The 22,267-nt window shown below is 39.0% G+C and overlaps 1 protein-coding gene across 1 annotated transcript in view; it reads left to right on the top strand.

Annotated features, from left to right (window-relative positions):
- CHD7 (chromodomain helicase DNA binding protein 7) overlaps positions 1 to 22,267 on the top strand; it is a 135,695-nt gene that overhangs the window by 102,565 nt on the left and 10,863 nt on the right. The window contains exons 14-26 of the mRNA XM_072852433.1: positions 3,504 to 3,680; positions 5,177 to 5,320; positions 7,536 to 7,791; positions 12,394 to 12,604; positions 13,127 to 13,322; positions 13,550 to 13,717; positions 14,374 to 14,553; positions 14,843 to 14,953; positions 15,038 to 15,243; positions 16,206 to 16,405; positions 17,003 to 17,162; positions 20,231 to 20,320; positions 20,880 to 20,983. Coding sequence (XP_072708534.1) covers positions 3,504 to 3,680; positions 5,177 to 5,320; positions 7,536 to 7,791; positions 12,394 to 12,604; positions 13,127 to 13,322; positions 13,550 to 13,717; positions 14,374 to 14,553; positions 14,843 to 14,953; positions 15,038 to 15,243; positions 16,206 to 16,405; positions 17,003 to 17,162; positions 20,231 to 20,320; positions 20,880 to 20,983 — 2,203 coding nt within the window. The remainder of the gene's footprint in view (positions 1 to 3,503; positions 3,681 to 5,176; positions 5,321 to 7,535; positions 7,792 to 12,393; positions 12,605 to 13,126; positions 13,323 to 13,549; positions 13,718 to 14,373; positions 14,554 to 14,842; positions 14,954 to 15,037; positions 15,244 to 16,205; positions 16,406 to 17,002; positions 17,163 to 20,230; positions 20,321 to 20,879; positions 20,984 to 22,267) is intronic.

The following is a 22,267-nucleotide window of genomic DNA, read 5'->3' as shown; positions in this document are numbered from 1 at the left end:
ATTCAGACTTGCATATGTTTGAAGGAAGAAATGGTCACCTTACTGTAAAATACCTGTTTCTTTTGAAATGTCTTCAGTGTACAACCCATGACATAGTCCTGCTTTGAAAACGTAGAATGGCTTTGAACTTGTGTGAGGCCCATCTAGAGAGACAGTGTTTCTGTGCAGACCCAGTGACACTGGACATAGCAAGTTACTTTTTTCTTTGAACAACATGGGGAAGAAATATAGCATAATGTCAGAAAGATGTTCATTTCATGATCTTGAGTAAAGTTTATTCAGGGGTTTTTTTGAAACAGATTCTTAGTGTTAGCCCTGAAATAAGACCCTCAACTAACCAAATAAATAGTCAATATGGTACCAGACAATCAAGTAAATCGTCCTGTTGAACTTTCCTTAACACAAATTTACAAAAATCATAGAATCATAGAATAGTTTGGGTTGGAAGGGACCTTTAAAGGTCATCTAGTCCAACCCCCCTGCAATAAGCAGGGACATCTTCAGCTAGATCAGGTTGCTCAGAGCCCCGTCCAACCTGACCTTGAATGTTTCCAGGGACAGGGCATCTACCACCTCTCTGGGCAACCTGTTCCAGTGTTTCACCACCCTCACTGTAAAAAATTTCTTCCTTATAGCTAGTCTAAATCTACCCTCTTTTAGTTTAAATCCATTAGCCCTTGTCCTATCTCAACAGGCCCTACTAAAAAGTCTGTCCCCATCTTTCTTATAAGCCACCTTTAAGTACTGAAAGGCTGCAATAAGGTCTCCCCGGAGCCTTCTCTTCTCCAGGCTGAACAACCCCAGCTCTCTCAGCCTGTCCTCACAGGAGAGGTGTTCCATCCCTCTGATCATTTTCATGGCCCTCCTCTGGACCCCCTCCCAACAGGTCCATGCCTTTCCTGTGCTGACGGCTCCAGACCTGGATGCAGTACTGCAGGTGGGGTCCCACCAGCGCAGAGTACAGGGGCAGAATCACCTCCCTTGACCTGCTGGCCATGCTTCTTTTGATGCAGCCCAGGATATGGTTGGCCTTCTGGGCTGCGAGTCCACATTGCCGGCTCATGTCCAGCTTTTCATCCACCCCATCCCCAAGTCTTTTTCCACAGGGCTACTCTCAAACCCTTCATCCCCCAGCCTGTATTGATTTCAGGGATTGCCCTGGCCCATGTGCAGGACCCTGCACATGGCCTTGTTGAACCTCATGAGGTTCACATGGGCCCACTTCTCCAGCTTGTCCAAGTCCCTCTGGATGGCATCCTGTCCCTCAGGTGTGTCAACTGCACCACTCAGCTTGGTGTTGTCTGCAAACTTGCTGAAGGTGCACTCGATCCCACTGTCTATGTCATTGATGAAGATACTAAACAGTACTGGTCCCAGTACAGACCCAATACAGACAAGGGACACCACTTGTCACCGATCTCCATCTGGACATTGAGCCGTTGACCAGTACCCTCTGGATGTGACCATCCAGCCAATTCCTCATCCACTGAACAGTCCACCCATCAAATCCATATCTCCAATTTAGAGAGAAGGATGTTGTGGGGGACCATGTCAAAGGCTTTACAGAAGTCCAGATAGATGACATCCATAGCTCTTCCCTTGTCCACTGATATAGTCACTCCATTGCAGAAGGCCATTTAGGTTGGTCAGGCAGGACTTGCCCTTGGTGAAGCCATGCTGGCTGTCTTGAATCACCTCCCTGTTCTCCATGTGCCTTAGTATAGCTTCTAGGAGGATCTGTTCCATGATCTTCGCAGGCACAGAGGTGATGCTGATAGGTTGGTAGTTCCCAGGATCCTTCTTTCTACCCTTTTTAAAAATGGGTGCAATGTTTCCCTTTTTCCAGTCACCAGGGACTTCACCTGACTGCTGTGACTTTTCAAATATTGTGGAGAGTGGCTTGGCAACTACGTCAGCCAATTCCCTCAGGACTCTGGCATGCATCTCGTCAGGTCCCATAGACTTAAGTATGTTCAGGTTCCTCAGGTGGTCACAAACCTGATCTTCTCTTGCAGTGGGAGGGACTTTGCTCCTTCAGTCCCTGTCTTGCGGTCCATCCACCTGAGAGGTATGGGAAGAGAGGTTGCTAGTGAAGACTGAGGCAAAGAAGTTGTTGAGTACCTCAGCCTTTTCCTCGTCCGTTGTTACCCGTTTGCCAGTCTTGCTTATTGGGGGGTACGCTTTCTTTGACCTTCCTTTTCTGGCTGACATACCTGTAGAAGCCCTTATTATTATTATTCTTTGCATCCCTTGCCAAGTTCAGCTCCAGCTGTGCCTTGGCCTTCCTGACCAACCTTCCTGCCCTGCACAACTGGGCAGCATCCCTATACTCTTCCCAGGATACCTGTCCCTGCTTCCACTGCTTGTGCATTTCCTTCTTGCACTTTAGGTTTGACCAGCAGGTCTTGACTCATCCGTGCTGGTGTCTTGCCTTCCTTTCCCGATTTCTTACACCTGGGTATCGAGAGTTCTTGTGCTCTATGGAAAGCGTCCTTAAAGATCTGCCAGCTCTGTTCTGCTCCCTTGTCCTAAGGGGTGTAAGAACACCCCTTAATTCCTTTGAGGTATTTCGCTGATGTTTCCCTGTTGGCTCCTATTACCTCAGGAGCCCCTGGCTCATCTCTTCAAGTGTGCTGCAGTGTAGCCAGCACGTGTCAGAGGAACAGGCTGAGGGCCCTCGCTAGCACCCCGTCCATCTAACCGTGGCATGTCCTCCCACAGCTTGTCACGGGCAAGCCTCATATTATCCCTCTCCCCCTTCAACTGTAGTTTAAAGCTCTGTCAGTGAGACCTGCTAGCTCGTGAGCAAAGACCCCCTTCCCCCTTTGAGAAAGTTGAATCCCATCTCATGCCAGCAAGCCTGGTGCCATGTAGGCCATCCCATTATGGAAATATCAAGGAAATATATGCGGAGATATACATTCTCCATTTAAGAGTTCAGAGGTTTGCTTCTTTTCAAAGCTGTTTACTAGCATTGTTTCCTAGCATATGTGTTCTGGATACTCTATGTCCACCAGGAAAAAATTACTGTTTATTGGGAGCAAAATATTCTAGTAGTTGTAAAAATGAAGCTTTAATGTACTTCTGGCTTATTTTGATTGTTTGGGAGGACCGTCACATACCTTTGATTTAAAAGAAAAAAGAAAAGTCTCTTGACAAAGTCTGAAAACCTTATTTGAATATTACAGCAGTACATTAATGCTTCAAGGCATTAGTATAATCTAAATGAATTACAACTGAAATACTTGTATAACATCTTTGCAATGAATATGCAGTGATTCTGTGGGCCTTTTTACAGGATTAAAAACATAGCTAGCATGAAGCCAGTAGTAAACTTACACATTTGTATTCCCTCATTGAGTCAGCAATAATGACTTCATTTACTTAAAATATCTTGCCCGTTGTACTGTTCTGTATTTTTAAAGAATGAATTTTGAAGATGAAATGAATGTACTTCCTTTCTCTGCCAGGGAGTTTACTTTAACTTTTGCTGTTCTTTTTAGGGTCGTGTGATAAAGGGGTCCTACAAGTTCCATGCCATTATCACAACATTTGAAATGATCTTGACTGACTGCCCGGAGCTGCGTAACATTCCATGGCGTTGCGTGGTCATCGATGAGGCCCACAGGCTGAAGAACAGGAACTGTAAGCTTTTGGAAGGACTCAAGATGATGGACCTGGTCAGTGTGTACATCTCTTACATTTGCATCTTTTTTTATTTTTATTACTCCTGATTTATGGTTTCATCAAAAAGTAAAGTAAAAGGTTTTCTTCTCAAGTAAAATCATCAAGTGCTAAGAAGAATGAGGGAATGCAGCTGAGAAAGTCTTTAAATACCTGGAAGCATATGCATACCTTCAATGTGGGAGTGCTGATGTTTCATAAGTCTCTTCATTGATTTAGACTAGAATTATGTGGATTCTGTTAAGAGAATCAAGATAAACTTGTTCTTTCCTTTCTCTCTTTTCATGTGACTTACTCCATAGTTGCTTCTTCACATAGACATTTATTTAAAGGTATAATGTGGTCAGGTGGCCAAATACGGGTGTGAGAGTTAAACTGCTCTGCATTAATGTCAGCTCTAATGTTAATTTGTTGTGTGGCCATAAGGATATTCTTTCAGACTGACTAAGGAAGGGAAAAGTGAGTTGCTTTCTGATGCTTACGTAAATATATATTATGTTATGTGCACAAAACACGTGTATTAAGCACACAGAGAAAAATAAGATGATTGTTTATAGAGGTATTTACCATTTAAAAGGCAAAATAATTAATTTTTTTTTTGGTCAGAAGATTCTTTAAAAATGTGAGAAGAATGTAGTCATGCTAAGTTAACACCTGAAACTCAAGCCCTCTTACTTCTGATAAGAATAGGGAGGCATAAAGATTAGCTTACACAAGCACTGGTGGCCTATAGGTCACTTAGTTTCTTTTTCCCTGTTTGTTAAACAATACTTTTCTTGAAGGAGTCTTGAGGCTTAATGAATGAAAGTTTGTAAAAATGCTGTATACAATTTCTTTTCCTCATTACGGTTGCTATTAGAGGAAGGCTGAGCTTATAGGCGTGGCTATAGGTGGAGATATGGGACTTCTCACTTCAGTTCTTGTTCTACTACTAAATTCATGTTTAACCTTGGGCTAGTTGCTTAACGTCTCTGGGCTCCTCCTCTAAAGCAATATGCAACTTTTCCTCTTGTCTCTGCCAGTCTCACGCTCTGTTGTGTGTAGAAGGAAAGTAGGACTCTGTTTCAGGTTTCCTATGTTAGAAACTTAACACCTGCCCTGAAGAGATTCATGCATTGAGATCTGTTGGAAGTGTGGTAAATCGATGGATTTATACTGGAAGTGATGGGATAAGTTCAGCTGTTATTTTGCCATTTAAAGTTCATTGTATTTGTGAAAGGGCTGGGACGTTGTAGGTCAGTAAAATCTCTTCTTGTATCTGGAGGACTTTGAAGGTGCTTAAGTAGTGAAGTATTTTTCTGGGCTATCCCTGAAGGAAGGCCAGAATACTAGTTAGAAATGTCTTGAAAAAAGCTATATATAAGTAGTTGGGGGAGGGGAGAGGAAGCAAAGATGGGAGATACATATAGAAAAAAAAGAGATAATTTTGTGTATTTTTCCATTGAAAATGAATTTAGATGGCTTCCTAGGCAACTATTTCTTAACCTTTCAGGAACATAAAGTGCTGCTTACTGGAACCCCTCTGCAAAATACTGTAGAAGAGCTATTTAGCTTGCTTCACTTCTTGGAACCAGGTCGCTTCCCATCAGAAACCACATTCATGCAAGAATTCGGTGATCTGAAAACTGAAGAACAGGTAAATGTCTCCTGCACACTTACTTTTCTATTTAGATATTGTGAATTTATCCATTTTATTATATCTGAACTTCATTGCTTGTTTTTACAGGTAATACCTATTTACTGTTTGGAAGACCACAGTAGTTTTATCCCTGTTTTTTTGTTTGTTTGCATTTTGTTAAGTTTTTTGCTTTTGACCAAAAGTTATTTTGCCTTATCGCTGTCTTGTTTAATCCTTTGTCCGTTGGTCATGCAGAAACAGGGAAAGTTTCCCCTTGTTAAAATGTGGTGTTTAAAAATGGGGGTGCGGTGTCTTGTAATAGTTGCTGGATGAAAATACTTCTAGAATTGCTTGTTCACTCTAAGAGAATTAACTTGTCAGTTGACATTCTTCCTTAAGCATCAGTATCAGAGTGAGGGGACTGTTCTCTGTAACTTCTGTGGAGTTAACATCTGAGAGTTTTATCAATGACTTTTGTGCAAACAGGAACATCTTTGAAACCTAGTTTAGCAAGAGGTAACCAAATGGAGGGAGATTTTTTTGACTGACTCAGAAACAGATTTCAAACAGAAAATGTTTTAAAAAGTCAATAGGTAACAGTCAAATCACCTTAACAGTAAGAGTTAACTGAAGCATGGCATCTTAATTTAGGCACCTTAATTTGGCCCTTTGCACCCTGTGATAATCTAACTTCACTATTGCATGCATTTTTGTGTGTAACTTCATGTCGTTTTGTCTGAAAGTTCAATTTCTGCTATTTCTACTTTTGACTACTTGAATTTAACTTTCTTTGAGAGCAACTCTTTCATAGGTAATAGCCTAAATTTCATAATAGCTCTCCCCCCAGTCCCTTACCTCCTGGAAAAATCATAGCACATCCTGAGGGAATCATAGGATATGTTTCCACAGACTGTGCAGGCAGTTGCATGCCAGCCAGAATGGACTCTGACCTGATTGGAAGTGAGCCAGCTCTGATCCAGAAGCCATGTAGTCCTGTTAATATAGTGTTTGAGCTGGAGTTAATATATCCTAACTCTTAACATAGCTTTTGTCTGGCCAGCTCAAAATGTCAGCGGAGCAGTACTGGAAATTTTTGAAGCCATACATGGAAATATTACTAAGATAATGCCATCAGCCATGAGCAGAATTGGAGCCTGGATTGCTTGGGCCAGCAAGTTTTGGAAGAAGCGCCTTCTCTGCTGACACACCATTAGATGTTTTGAAATTTGATTTATCTTTCAAGTGATGGGAGGGATTATGTGTTAATGACTTGAGTTTTCTCCTCCATTCCTTGCCGTCCTCTTACGTGTATTTTTTTAATTTTTCATCCCTCCATACTAATTTATCTTTTTTCTCCTGAAGTTCCTTTATTACTAAGGGAATGATGTGAATTCAGGAGAAAGTGTATTTTGTTCATGTTTCTGCTGTGCAGCTCTGCATCAGGAGATGACGACCAATTTCAGGGTGAATTATCAGCTCTTCAACACTGAGGTGGTTTGTACTTTGAGAGACAGCCTAAAACAACCTAAATGCCAGTCTCTTCCTATATGGAATATGTTTGAGCTTTTTCTGTAAGGGACTTTACAAAAACTTGACAGAACTTAGCTAATTTTTTTTGAGGAAAATGGAGATTTCTTCCCCCCTCCCCCATTTAGGATGTGTCTTAAAGCATATGCTGCAAAACCTGGAGACACTAAAAATTATCAGCGTGTTAAAAACTTACAGAAACGAAATGTTTTCATTTTGAGACCAGGCCTAAATAGTTTTCTACTTCAGTGGATGTCAAAACTAGAGAAATAAGAAAAGAATTAGAAGCAGATATATAAAGGGAAAAAATAGCATTAAACACTGTGTTTAGTGGTTAGAAGTTAACTGCAAAACTTGATCTTAAAGTCATATTTGCTTATATAGCTGTGCTTACTTAGGGTTAGCTCTGCATGACTGGTGTGCAGTACTGTCCTTGTGTAGAAGGATAGTTCTAAGTGAGGTCTGTTTAGTAACATTCACTAAACAGAAGGGTTACACACTAAAAATTGACTTTAGAAGTGTGTATGTCACTGAGTTAACAAGGAGAATTCAGTCTCTAGGTCACTGAGGAAATATTTTTTTACAAATACTCTCTACTTGGCATCTGAGGTAGGAAACAAGGATTCTAGAATTAAGGAAATTGAAAAATAAATATTTGAAGCCCTGCAGTTTTAATTCAGTTGTTTATTAAACGCATATTTCCTAGGTGCAAAAACTCCAAGCTATTTTGAAGCCGATGATGCTGAGACGTCTCAAGGAGGATGTAGAAAAGAACCTGGCCCCCAAAGAGGAAACCATCATTGAAGTTGAGCTGACAAATATTCAGAAGAAATACTATCGTGCTATTCTTGAAAAGAATTTCACATTTCTTTCCAAGGGTGGAGGTCAGGCAAATGTACCTAATCTTTTAAACACTATGATGGAACTAAGAAAATGCTGCAACCATCCTTACCTTATTAATGGTAGGCCTCCTATTTTTCTCTTCATTCGAAAAAGTTCACTAAGTTAGAAATTCTGTTCTAATGTGTCTTTTTTATTTATTCATTTATTTTAAGTAGAAAAGTGAGATAACCCTTTAGGTTCTCTTAGGTATGGATATCTGCTAGCGAGGAGAGCATTGCTTTTGAAGACATCTGTGCTGCTTTTTTTCAAGGCTTCCTAGCCCTGACAGAGTTAGTGTTGGTATTATCAAGTTTTCCTTTGTTATTTCTGACAAACAAGACTTCAGTTATCATGCAAGTTGTGGGATGCTGGCATAAATACAGCAATTTTTTTCTTCAGAGTTACAGTTAGCTGCTACTTATTTTCTTGCCATAGAACATTGAGAGAGTAACTTAAAATTTCTGAATAAAAGTTGTGGCGTAAGAAATTATGATCAGGCCTGCTTTTATGGCCACGTGTTGTCAGTTCATTTTTCTAATTTATCTAGTCAGAAAAAGATTTGTATGAATGTCATCTTAGACTTTAATGACAAATACTATTTTTCAGTGTGATGCTCTTGGTTTTAGATCAGGATTATCTATGGCAAGTATAGTAGAATCATAGAATGTCTCAAGTTGGAAGAAACCCATAAGGATCATCAAGTCCAACTCCCTGCTCCTCGCAGGACTACCTAAAACTAAATCATATTACTAAGAGCGTCATCCAGATGCTCCTTGAACTCTGACAGTCGTGGTGCCGTGACCACTTACCCTTGGGACCCTATTCCAGTGACCGACCATATGATGAACCAGCTAGCTATAGCTGTCTGAAGTATGCTAAACTTGTATGTATTGGTCAAATCAAATCTTCCCTTTGAGGATGTAACACAAGCCTCCGTACAGGGTTGCATTCTACTAGTTTCTTGTTTCCCAACTCCTCTTGCTTACTGTATATGATTTATGCTATGGTTGGTTTAAAGCTGGTTATAAGCTTCATGATGAAAGACTGTTTTGTTCAAGAGCCATATGTGATTTCAGGGTTTTTTTGTTGTATGACTTCCATATTGCAGTGCTTATGTTATTTTCTTGACATTTTTTGTTTAAATGGGAAAAATTGCTTGAACTGATTCACGAAATGACATCTAATTATATTTCATGCACAAGTAATTATTCCAAAGACATGATATAGGGTTACTCCAAAGTACTTCAACCCAGCCATGCTGGTGGGCTGCTCAGTTTCTAAACTCAGATGAGCCATATAGTAAAGTAGCTTTGTGGTTCTGATGTAGGGTTTTTTTTGTTTGTTGGTTCTTTGTTTTAAGTTAACTCATTATATAAATGAGTTTACCAGAAAATAGTTTAGGATGTTCAGGTTATGAGCTTCTGAACTTGATGCTTTTTACATTTCTTGGTCTTCAGCTAGTTTTAACCTTGCCATTATTTTTCCTTATTTCATGTTTGCTAAAAGAAATAAACTCAATATGTTGCTGCTACTTTGTTTTGTCAAATAGAGTTCATGAGTAGTGCTTACAGTGTTGCCTACAGCAGTGATTTTTTTCCTCACAGGTCTTGTACATTTAGTGTCTGTTAGAGACTTCTGAAGTCTAGGTGGCTATATAGAAAATTGCAAATATTTTTTGACAACTGTATCTTAATCTAGTAAAGGGAGATGGCTTTGGCTCTTGAACGCTTTTGCCTTTTTAACATTTTTGTGGCTTTTGAACATTTGGACTTACTTGGTGTCATGCAGCAACATGGCAGGTGGGTCAAGCCTTCAGATTTGAGAGAAAAATAAATAAATCCTGACTATTATTACTGTGGAGATGGAACTAAACAAATATGTCCTTTGTAGTTCTAGGGCAGAAAATACTCTTACATCCTGTAGTTATCTGAGCCTGAGGTTCTATTTTGTTGATCAATAATTAGCATCTTTGTACTTAGAGTGATGGCACAAGTTTAGTGTAGTTCTACCAAGAGCTCTTGCAGTACTAGTACATAATGTTGCATAGTGTTCTCCTGATAAATGATTTGTTGCAGTAGCAAGTTCTCAAGACTCAACTGCTTTTATAAAGGTGTTTCTGAATCCTTCTCATTTTCTTCCAAGTTTACAGGTTTTGTGAGCAAGCAGGACTGCATGTGCATTTGAATATCCAAGTAGAACACTATGTTTTCTTTTGCATAAAAGTTGCAAGCAAGTCTTCTCGATAATCCTCAGTTAAGAGCCATAGAGGGAATTAGTATGGTAGGGGTTGAATGTGGAGCAGGTTTTTTGTTTGTTTCTTGATTGGTAGATCTGTTCTGTGGAGGGGAGGATGGTGGTCTGCTGAGACTGTCTTTGAATAGGCTTCTAGAGGGAGTTACTGTATTTTGTATATTCTCCAACCAACTTGGGCAAAGCATTATCTGTCATTTTTCTTCGAGTTGGACTCCTTGTTTTCTCCATAGCAACCATTCTCAAGTATTTATACATCATTCCTCTTTCTCTGTCTCCAAGAGCCAGCAGTGGGGAGTGCCTCTGTACTTACACATCCTACAGTGCTGAACATTGGAAAGGTTTCCTACTCTGTTCCTTATGCCCTCTTGAGCCCTGGAAGCCTCTCCTAATTAGGAGTGGAGGTGGGGGTTTCCCTGATGGACCAAGCACACATTCATATACCTTCCTTTCATCCCCTACTAAAAATCAGCTAGGATAGGAGCTAGTGTTACAGCCCTACAGGTACTACATCAAGTAACTTTTGGGTAACAGGCTACTTAATGTACATCACTTAATTTCAATTGAAGTAGAAAGGAAAAAGGCAGGGTGGTCTTTTGCAGGGTTTAGTTAGGTTAGCGTTACTGAAAGAGCAGATTTTTGGAGGTTATGGTCTGTTATGGAAGTGGGTCTTGCTGAGGCCAAATGCTGATGCTGAAAATTCACCATTCATTAGACCTGTTTGTGGGTTTGTTGTGGTGTGCTTGGCTTAGGCAGTTTGCTTTTGCAGATGCTGTGTTTGCATATTAGTTTACTTCATAGCAGTGAAACTTAAATTTGGATATCACAGTTGAGGAAGAAATAAATGATGTAACCAGGAAAGATCACTGAAGTTACTGTATATGAACTACTTGACAGCCTACTATATCCTGAAATTGCCTAAGCTCAGTACAGAATCTGAGATTTACTACTGAAAATTCTGCCCGTTTTACAAGATGGGAAGTGATATGGTTGAAGGGAACTTGAAGGAGTGTCTGATTGTACTATTTTCACATGGGTTTATTTTTTTTGCAGGCCATTAGGATCAGTACCGCTTGGAGTAGGGAATCCAGATAAGGAAAATTCAGGGATATAAAACTACCTTCAAGTGTGGTCACGTCTTGAGTCCGTTAAGTTCTGTAAAAGCTTGTAGTACAAGTGTATTGAGTAATACGAAGCTGTCGGACGGCCTGCTTAGGGTGGTATCTAGTTAAGACGCCACATTACAGTAGGCATTGAACCAGCGATCACACAGGGAGGGTGCATTTGCATGTTTGTTTACAGGCATCTACTTAGAACTGGGATATGAGAGAGATGCTCAGCAGAAGCCTGGCAGTAAGCTGGTCTTCTCCCCTCCCCCAACCCTCCTACCTTTCCTTGTGTTATTCAAAAGCAGTATTGAAGCTGGATATTATACAAACCAGAAATGCTTTATAAACTACATTTTGTTTAAAAAAAAAAAACATAACCAACAGAGGGACTGAAAAAGCTCAAAAAAAGGGTTTATTTGGATGTGAAATAAGCTTAGAAGGAAGATTCCTAACCTTTTACATAGCCAAGAATAGTAATCTGATAATTCTTGGAATAGTCCACTGTTTGTAGAAGTGACATAAAAAAATGGAATAAAAGCATAGAAGAGGTTGAAGAGAGCGCTTGAACTTGGTCTGTAGCCTTCAGGTAATGAGCAGTACAAGGAAATATTTGCTGCTATGCATATCATTCATAGGCAGAGTGGCAAGAAAGAACTTTTGACTAGTTCTGGAAGGAATATATACATTGGATAGCTTCATCAAACTGAAAAAAAAAAACCCACATTCAATGAGAAAAGAAAGCTAAATAGAAGGTAAAATAATAATTTCACAACTCGTGGCCCCCCCCCCCCCAATTAGTTTTTCCATTGTTTGGATTTTGATTCTGTAATTAATACTGGAAGGAAAAGGTCCAGGTCACGCGCATGTTTAAGCCTGGTTTTGGTTTTGGAGGCACAGACATCAAATGTGATTTGTATTCCATGTGTTTTCCTGTGGAAACGAGATTTTTTTTTTTCTTTCATGTTGCATATAAAAAGGACAGAAAATCCATTTGATCAGTTGGAATACCGTTTACTTTTTCATCTTTTTTCTTAATTTTTCATTAAATTGTGTGCATCAAATAGTTGTATGAATTTATTTAGGAAAGGGTTTACTCCTGTTTAGAAGAGGGGAGAAAAAAGAATGAATGCTCAAAGTTACTTTTTATTTATGCTGTATTTGTGTATATGTTTGCTTTAAATTTAAGCTTAATATTTTTTATAAATGTTTATTCACATAATGCTTAAAACATTCCTGCAGTTTCTATAGAGTATTGAAGGCGAGCTCATTGTTTATTAATAAAACCCTTTGCAGTGTTCATGTATTGCTGTCCAATCTTTGCAGGTGCTGAAGAGAAAATTTTGGAAGAGTTTAAAGAAACACACAATGCCGACTCTCCAGATTTTCAGCTCCAGGCAATGATCCAGGCTGCTGGCAAGCTAGTACTGATTGACAAGCTGCTGCCAAAACTGAAGGCTGGTGGCCACAGGGTGCTTATCTTTTCCCAGATGGTGCGCTGCTTGGACATACTGGAAGACTACCTCATTCAAAGACGGTGAGAGCAACAATATAATACAATTCTAAATAAATTGTGCTTTCCTCAGTGGCCACAGTATTTAACTTGTGAGTAATCCATATTGAAAAGGGATGAAATTCAAACACTTTACAGTATTTTCTGTAGTGATCTGACTAAAGGGAAAAGCATACCTGTAAGTTGCAAGTACTAAGATTTTTCTTTCAGGTGAATACAAAATGACCTCACATGGAGAGCTTTAAACTTCTTAGTTTACTGCTCAGTTAAATGTTTTGGTGGCTCTAGAGGTTTTTTTAGCTTAAGCCTGAATGTTTATTTCATTCCTTGGAGTGAAAGTCTATTCTTTACCAAAAGACGCAAAGCAGGAGACAAAGTAGTGTGTCTTCCACTGATGAAGTTGGATACAGGAACAGTCACTCAGTTTGTTGTAGTTCTTTTGACCCTATAGTAGCATATTTTCCCTTTTTTTTTAAAATTGCATATTCTTACAAAGAAACAATGCCATTGCATTAAAGTTCTCCTTGTAATGCGTCTTTATTTCAGGTACCCATATGAACGAATTGATGGCCGAGTAAGAGGCAACTTGCGTCAGGCAGCTATTGACAGGTTTTCAAGACCTGATTCTGATAGGTTTGTTTTCCTGCTGTGTACAAGGGCAGGAGGTTTGGGCATTAATCTTACTGCTGCTGATACCTGCATCATTTTTGATTCAGACTGGAACCCCCAAAATGACCTCCAGGTAATATTGCAAGCTATGATTTTATTGAAAACTTTTATTTGCCTTTTTGCTGTGAAATTTTCTTCACCCACAAGAGAAATTATCTGTTGTTCCTCTCTTGAAAGCATAAAGATTATTATTTATATTGAAAGCAATAACTTTTAAAGGAAGTTCTCTGTATTGATTATTTTAAATTTTTTTTCTTCCTTTTGTCACCTATAACTGAGTATCTGTCTTTGTTTCATCAGGCTCAAGCACGATGTCACAGAATAGGACAGAGCAAATCAGTGAAAATTTACAGGTTGATAACAAGGAATTCTTATGAAAGGGAAATGTTTGACAAAGCTAGCTTGAAGCTTGGCCTTGATAAGGCTGTGCTACAATCTATGAGCGGAAGAGAAAATGCTACAAATGGGGTGAGAATTAATATATTAAGGTGCATGATCAACAAATGCTATGAATGTGTGACACTTCCTTGCTTGTTTGTGTTTTAGCTGGAGAAGGTTGGTTTCAGATGGAGTACAGCATGTATTTTAAAGTAGGGTTAACTAAGGGCAAGGCTATATCAACTGGCTCAGCCTATCTAATGGCTCACTTATTGCCAAAAGGGGGCAGGTGGAGTCATGTTCCCTCAATCCTCATCCATTCTCATCATTCCACCCTTTACATTATGGTGATCCTGGCACTTTTTGGAGCTCTTCTAGTCAGCTTTTTCTGGTGTAGCCTTTTTGCTTTGGACTTTTTTTGCTTTAGCTTTTTGTCGGGTTAGTAAGTTAAATCTGCTCCCAGGGGGAGTTTAGCAGTCATCAGAGCTAAAGTAAAGGGATTCAATGACAATGAATTATTAAATCATTTAAACCACTCGTATAGCTTCACCGTAAGAATTTTGTTGTTTGTATTCTTCTTTTAAAGGTGACTTTAAGCATGAATGTTTAATTGACCGACAGCACATTATCTTAGAGTTTCAGTTCTTAAAATGCTAAATAAGAGGACAGTCAGTCTGATTATGCTGTCAGATGTACACATTGGCTGATGTCAAAAAAAACCCCAAACCCTCTCTTACATGTTACAGGTGCAACAGCTTTCTAAGAAAGAAATAGAAGATCTTCTTCGAAAGGGGGCATATGGTGCTCTGATGGATGAGGAAGATGAAGGGTCTAAGTTTTGTGAAGAGGATATTGATCAGATTCTCTTAAGGCGAACACACACAATTACTATTGAATCTGAAGGAAAAGGCTCAACATTTGCAAAGGTGTGCATTGACATTCAGAGGAAAATTAATAAAATGTGACCAGGATAGATGGAAGTAATATTAAATTGCCTTCTGTGTCTATTTAGTTTTTCAGTGTACTTGTCTCACATATTTGCCTCACAAATGTTGGGATATCTGTATTTCCAGTCATGATAGTTCACAGGCTTACTTTTTTTCTTTCTTGAAACTACTACTTTATAAGTCCTAAGTATTGTATGTATCAGTGAAAACAGATATTCTTTGTAGCATGCAGTTAAGAAACCAATGCATGTGTTTTCACATTTACTAGGCTAGTTTTGTTGCATCTGGGAACAGGACAGACATTTCTTTGGATGACCCTAATTTTTGGCAGAAGTGGGCAAAGAAAGCTGAGCTGGATATTGATGCTTTAAATGGAAGGGTAAGAGCTTTATGATAGTTCCTAGTACAATTAAATTGAAGATTTTCCCCCTCCTAAATTTCTACATTTTCACTTTCATTTTAGAATAACTTAGTTATTGATACACCAAGAGTAAGAAAGCAAACCAGACTCTACAGTGCAGTCAAAGAGGATGAACTGATGGAGTTTTCAGACCTGGAAAGTGATTCTGAAGAAAAGCCTAGCACAAAGCCCCGTAGGCCTCAGGACAAATCACAGGGTTATGCAAGAAGTGAATGTTTCAGGGTGGAGAAGAACTTGTTGGTTTATGGGTAAGGATATAAAGATTAAATACACTGATTGTGGCTAAAGAACTGAAAATATGGAAATGATATATAGTAAATAACTCATCCTTCTCTTGGACATGTTCACATAATCTCTTACTGTGTAACCTTTACCTCATTACGCTATATACATGCCAGTGAGATTCTAAGTTGCTATATATATATATAAGTTGCTTATATATGAGTTATGTCGCTTAAAGTATCTGAGTGTCTCACAGATGGCTGTGAGCTCACTGGTAAGATAAGTAGTTTTGTGATGATGGAATATTTGTTTCTAGTTTCTCATAGTGTAAAGAATTCCTGAGTTATCGAGGCTTAATCTCTCTTTTCTAACTGTTGTGGAGAATAACAAAGTGTATTTGTAAAGAACAATGTGGTTGTGAAATCAACAGTCAGTCTAGAGGTTTTCAACATAGATTCTGGTATTTCGGCACCGCTTAAATTCAGCTATTTGATACTTTATGTTTTCTCCCATTGGATTTACCAATTTGAATTTTATCTCTTTGCAAGCAAGTAGCTATATTTGACTGCTAACATGGTGGGCTTCAGAATGACTGTCTTTATTTTAGGAAGTTGCATACAACAATTGCTAATAATGGATTTGGGGATCAAAATAAGAATGATTCCCCAAATCCCATGATTGTAGGAATTGGTTGAATTTCCTATTCGTAGCTTACTGGGACCATTAGAGTTAAACATATGTACTTTATTATTTTGAGTGCAGTTCAAGTGCAGCTTTACGAGCAGTGAACTTATTGCCTGTTCTGTAAAATAAACATTCTTAACTCTTTGGTGCTAGAGGTTGGATTCCCTGACGTAACCTGCAAATGCAAAATGCATTAGTGCTAACACAGGAGGTCCCAACTTGCTTGGTACCAGGAGTTAAATTGAATGTCACAAATTAAAATACCAGTGCCCTGGCTGTTGTATTGGACATATTTTTCTTATAGCTGGGGTCGGTGGACTGACATCCTCTCACATGGGCGCTATAAACGTCAGCTAACAGAACAAGATGTGGAAACCATCTGCCGGACTATCCTGGTATATTGTCTTAATCATTACAAAGGGGATGAAAATATCAAAAGTTTCATCTGGGATCTGATCACTCCAACTGCAGATGGGCAAACTCGAGCTTTGGTTAATCATTCCGGTATGTCTACCACAATCAAATAATGATTCTAGTAAATAGGAAAGAATTGCTTCAGTCGTGCTGTGTATTTAGTTTAAACTATAGCCATTCTGACATGTTGTAGGATCTTGTCAGATTTTATGAGTAAGGTGGGCTTTGACTTGGTCTGTACTTAAAGGGGAAGTCTCCCTCACATTGTAGGACACAGTGCGCTTTCCCTTAAATCAGTTTTGAACAAATACTCTAGTGTAATTTTTAAGTGGCACCTACTGCTGGAATTAATCTCTTTCAAATTGCCATAAATCAGAAAGCTTGTTTCCTTATGGCCATTCAGACTCATGAGAGTTTTTACAAGAAATATTTATATAACACCATTTTCTGGCTAGCGCTCTGAATTTTTGAAATCTTCACACCTAAATTTGCATGAAAGTTTTGGTTGATTTTGTTATTTGCAATTTTCTGACTGAATTATGTTGCTGTTCAGTTTTTGGTGGTTGTGTTGCCCACAAAAGAATTAATATAGCAGTGATACTTAGCTTTAAATGTATGTTTGTAAAGCAGTTTGGGGTGAGAGCTTTTCTATTCAGATTGTATAAGAAATACTGGGGTTTTATGTAGGTCTGTCTGCACCAGTGCCCCGAGGGAGGAAAGGCAAGAAAGTAAAAGCCCAGAGTTCACAGCCAATGCTGCAAGATGCCGATTGGCTCACAACCTGTAATCCAGATGTATTATTTCAAGAAGACAGCTATAGGAAACATCTGAAACATCACTGTAATAAGTAAGTATTAATAAATATTTCATTTAGAGGGGTTTTTTACTACATGCTTTTGAAAAGTCCACAACTTCTTTTGGATATTTTTAGTAGAACACAGGGCCATTTAATAGGATGTAAAGGCCATTATTACTTTTTAATTTGGGGATAATCATCTTACAGCTATCTGGCTACTTCTGTAAGCTCTTTATGACTGATCAGCACTTAAAACACAGTTCCGAAGAAAATTGTTTTCTACTTACTAAACAAGAATGGAATCAGATGAGGTTATTCTTTTTACCATATAAAGGAAAGACTGTATCTCTACACTAAGTCTATTTCTCTTGACAATTAGCTATCTTTAAACAAAAGCTGTTTTGTTTCTTACCCTTCTTGTGGGGTCTCGCAGGCTGATGTCCTCAAAGTTCTGTTCCTTAGATGTTAAACTCAAATACCCAGTTCTGGGTTTCCAGAGTTTCATGTAGTGGTTCACCTGTGTGTGGGTGTATCTGGTCTCTTCATTCTTTTTCTCCCTTCCTCTCTTGCTGTCCACGTTATACAGAGCATTTCTTCTTTTCTCCTTTGTTGGAGATAAAATTTCTCACTGAGCTCTCTCACCTGAATCAGTGCCCTGATTAGATTTTTGAAATTCTAAACATGTTACTAAACTGAAAGCCTTTGGGGATAAAGATCGTTGTATTTTGATTTGGATGTTACGTTGTTTTATTGTTGCATGAATGTCTCTTAAGAGCCTCTCTTACATTCTTTTAACTTTTGTTTGTAATATCTTAGTTATTTTTGTGTCAGCTTCCTTTGACAATGTCCTGGTTCTCCATCTCAGGTTTGCTTACCCTGTGCTCCATTAAAGAAACTGAACCTAACCCTTGTCCCAAAAATATATTGGTTTGGGGTTGTGGGGGGAGGTTGTTTGCTTTTGGGGTTTGGGGCGTTTTGTTTTGTTTTTAAATTTCATTGTATATATACACCATATAGATGTAATGCAGTGTTACTGAAAGGTCGTAATTACTTTTGTGTTTTTAATATATATATTGTGTCTTACTAATACTGTTTATTGGAAAGAAATTATTGATTTGAAAAGTACCTGTGGCCTGTCAATAGGGGGTGTGATGTGAAGGAGGAAAGGCATTTAAGGGGTTTATTAGCTTGTTTCCAGATGCTAACCAAGCTTAATTCTCAGCTGATGAAAACAGATACTTACAGAATTACGTTAGCAAGTGCATATCCAAATAAACTGCTTTCTGATTTTTTTTCTAAACTGTTACTCAGATCTGTTATTACATTTCACTTGCTCTTAAAGTAATTAAATTCTGTCTTGTAACGTTATTTTAATCTCCCAGGTAACATGTCCTCATTACTTGTTATATCAGTTTGCAGATCAGACTTAAATTCATTTTTGAAATATTGCTTCTGTAATAATACAGTAGAACAATTGCAAGGATCGGGAAGACTGATAAATGTGCAAGAATGTTTTCAGTTGCTATCTTTTTCCTTCACTTCCCAGATCCAGCAGAACTTAAGTGAATTGTAGAAGCAACATGTTTAGCCCAGGTAAAATCAAACAGAGGTGGAAGCTAATGAATAACCTGAGTCATTTCCTTCAAAAGGTAGCAGTAGCAATTGGCTTTATAAGAACTGGTGTCCTGTCCTTGTGTAACATGTATGCTGTTTTAATGCACAGGACTCCTGAAAGGTGCAAAGAGCCTCTGGTTCTTGGTTGATGATGGGGTTTTTTCCTGCTCCTCTTCTTTGGCTTGATGTAACAGCTGTTATTGCTTAATACTAAGATGATAGAGACCCTCAACAGCTTATTTACATAGCCACACAGGGAGCAGGGACACCTTACTGGTCCCGGTTATCATGCATACAAAAAGAAGCATGTCTGACATGTTTTGAATTGTAGACATGACCTTCATTCAAATCCTTGCTCTTCCGAGGTTTGCTTGAATAACACATGTAAAACCGGGTATTGCTCCAGTTGCATCAGATCTCTAATGAGGAGCTCTTAAAACCGGTGGTGGTCTAAATTTTTCATGCAAGTGGGTGATCAGATTACTGCCTCCCTGGTCACCCTTGCTGTTCCAGGAGCAGCAGCAGTTCAACAGTTGCCGTGATGGATTTGGGTACAGTGAGAGGGCAGGGTGAGTAATCTCCATTTTAGCTGGTACTGATTTTACTTCATGAACTAGGCAGCAGGGGGTGCCCTGAATTGGGTAAACATAGGAGAGCAGGATTATTTTCAGGTAGATACTTTTTCTACAGAGATGACCTCTTTTCTAGTCTCCTTGAAAAGCCAGAGTCTGCCATTCTCTCTCCTGCCAGCTTCAAGTGTGACCACAACACCTGACAGTGCTTCCAAAAATGACCGTAGTGTTGCAGAGATGGGGAAAAAATAAACACGAGCAATGAAGATTTTTCACTTCCTTGTAGCAGTTAGGTTGTGCACAGGTAAAATTAAATAGCAGTTTGAACTATAAAGAGTAAAAATAGTTAATATCTCCCAAGGGAAATGGGGGATTATTTTTTCCCCCCATTCTCGGAAGCAAAAAGTTGTATAATCTGAAAAACCTGACATTCCATATTGAGGGTTTATTGTAAGGTAGTAAAACCAGATTTTATATCTCGTTTATTCCTACAACTTCTGATGTGCTTCCAAAAATGGTATTAAGGCAGCAGCTGAGGAAATTTTATGAGATAATGAAGCAGAACAGTTACTGAAAGCCATCTGCTCAGTTGTTTACAAACTTGCTTCAATACTTCAGAGGCAGTGGTAGAGTACGTGTCTAAACTTCACAAGCTGCACTAGGTAGAACTAAATGAAATGCGCCGGGGCCGGGCTGAGCTGGGTCCCTCTCTGTGCAGTGTAAGCGGTTGCCAGGCAGGCCTGTTGGAAGCCAGCAGAAAGCACCACACAGAGGTGATTATGTGCCACCATCTGTCACGCTTCAAGCCTACCATACAGCATGGCTAATCAGCCTTGGCAGGATGATGGATGAACAGCAGCAGCTGCCAAAAGCCACTGTTGGCAAACAGTCCTGAAGTTAAGAACTTTTTCCCCCCTCTGCCTTCCTCTCCAGGGTCCTGCTGCGTGTCCGCATGCTCTACTATCTACGACAAGAAGTTATAGGGGACCAAGCAGACAAGATCTTAGAGGGTGCTGACTCAAGGTTAGTGCAAGTGCACGTTTATTTTTTGCTTTATGATGCTGGCTTTTATAAAGTACACGTACTATAGTACTGCAGCATTTAAAAGTTGTCATACTTTATCTCTTAAATGTCTGTTCTCAAGCAGCCTTATTGTTTTATCAAGTGCCGTGGGTAATTTTCTTGGGGGAGGGAATGATGTGGGAAATGACAGAAGTGGATTTTCAGTTCTGCTAATGTTGAAAGATTATTCTATCTCAATGTAAAAAATTGAAAAAAATATATTAAGACCTTAAATGAATCATATGTGGATAACCGTTGTCATTCCACTCCCAAAATAGCCTAATGTTGGGGTTTTTTGTTGTGGGGTGGGGGTTTTTGGTGGTTTTTTTGTTGTTGGTTGGTTGTTTGTTTTTAACCATCTTAATTATTTTTCCAGGTATTTCAATTTCTGTGTCGGGTTTTGTGTGTGTCCCCAGCATTCATATTTACAAAATAGTGTGAAACACTTTGTTTTGTTTTGTTTTTTAAACATCTTTGCCTAGTAATACCTTTGAGAATGTAAATAATGCTGTCTTTACAGTGAAGTAGATGTATGGATACCTGAGCCATTCCATGCCGAAGTTCCTGCAGACTGGTGGGATAAGGAGGCAGATAAATCCCTTTTAATTGGAGTATTCAAACACGGTAAGTGATGTCTCACTCTGAACAAAACTCAGTTGTAAAGCTTTCTATGTGTAGGACTGTTCAGTCATAATATTAACAAGTATTGTTCCAAAGAACTGTTGGCTTGTATCTCCCTTTTTTTTTTTCTTGCCTGCATTAAAAACCTAATATGAGCTGTAAATATCAGATGCTGTTTTTAAATGTTTGCAGAATATTTGAGAAGAAAACATTACTTTCTTGGCTGTAAATAAAACAAAACCATATTTGTTTAAATAATAGCCAAATAGTAAGATAGATCTCCATAAACTTTGCTTTCAGCACTGCTTCACTTGCTAACTCTGCCAACCAGTGTCAAAGTGGACGGTGGGCTTAACCTCTGCTATTAATCTGTACAAGTGCCTCCTGGGCTTTGTTCCAAGCAATATTTCACAAATGTCAGTGTTGAGAACTCCCGGCTCCCTTGAGTGGGATGCAGCCTTGTTAACTTTGAAAGGCTGGGGATGCAGAGCTGGCATGATATATACAGTGAGCGATTCCTGATTATAATCCCAATTCTCTGGAGGTCGCAGAGGTATTCTCAGCAGCCCAGCCTGACTAAAGGGGAGAATGATGGCTTATAAAACCTTTCATGATTACAGTTTGGCTTGAGGCTCTACAGCAGTTAGGAGCAGTGTGTTGTAGTACAAATCCTAATTGAATTGTGCTGTTCTGCCTATGTACAGCAGCTCTGTTTTGTGGGCTCAGCTGAGGCAAGTCTAGTCTAAAAATCATTTTCCTGCAGTGCACTGTTGGGATCTGCCATTTTCCATCTAGTCAACTTGGGCAGTAAAAAAGCAAACAGCAGTTTGAAAACCATAGAGGGAACAGTGTCATCTTACTGACATGCATCATCCTAAACCTAATAAGACAGGTTCGTTGGTCTTACGTATAACCCATGTATGCAGCATTTTTGCAGCCTACATTGAGGGTTCCAGCAGGGCTGGAGCTGTAGAAAATGCATGTGTGCGTGTGTGTTTCCATTCGCATCTGCATGTTTCCAGTAGGGAGTGTTGAATGTGGAGAACCACTGTGAAAGTCATATAGGAAACTTAAAGAAGTTTTTCACTTGTGAAAGATTTTTACGTTACCTTATAAAGACATTAAATTGAATGCTTTCTTCAGTATCTACTGTTTGTTAATGTTATTGATGTGAAAATGTTTCTGTGTTGATGGAATTTACCAATATGAAAAATTTCATTACATGAATGAAATGGTTGTTTCCAGCACAGTGACAGCTCCTTTGTTTTATTTAAAAATAAATAAATG

Source organism: Ciconia boyciana, chromosome 2 (genome assembly GCF_034638445.1).
Source record: "Ciconia boyciana chromosome 2, ASM3463844v1, whole genome shotgun sequence".
Classification (NCBI taxonomy): Eukaryota; Metazoa; Chordata; class Aves; order Ciconiiformes; family Ciconiidae; genus Ciconia; species Ciconia boyciana.
Note: the sequence above shows the minus strand (reverse complement) of the source record. Positions and strands in the feature narration are given on the sequence as shown.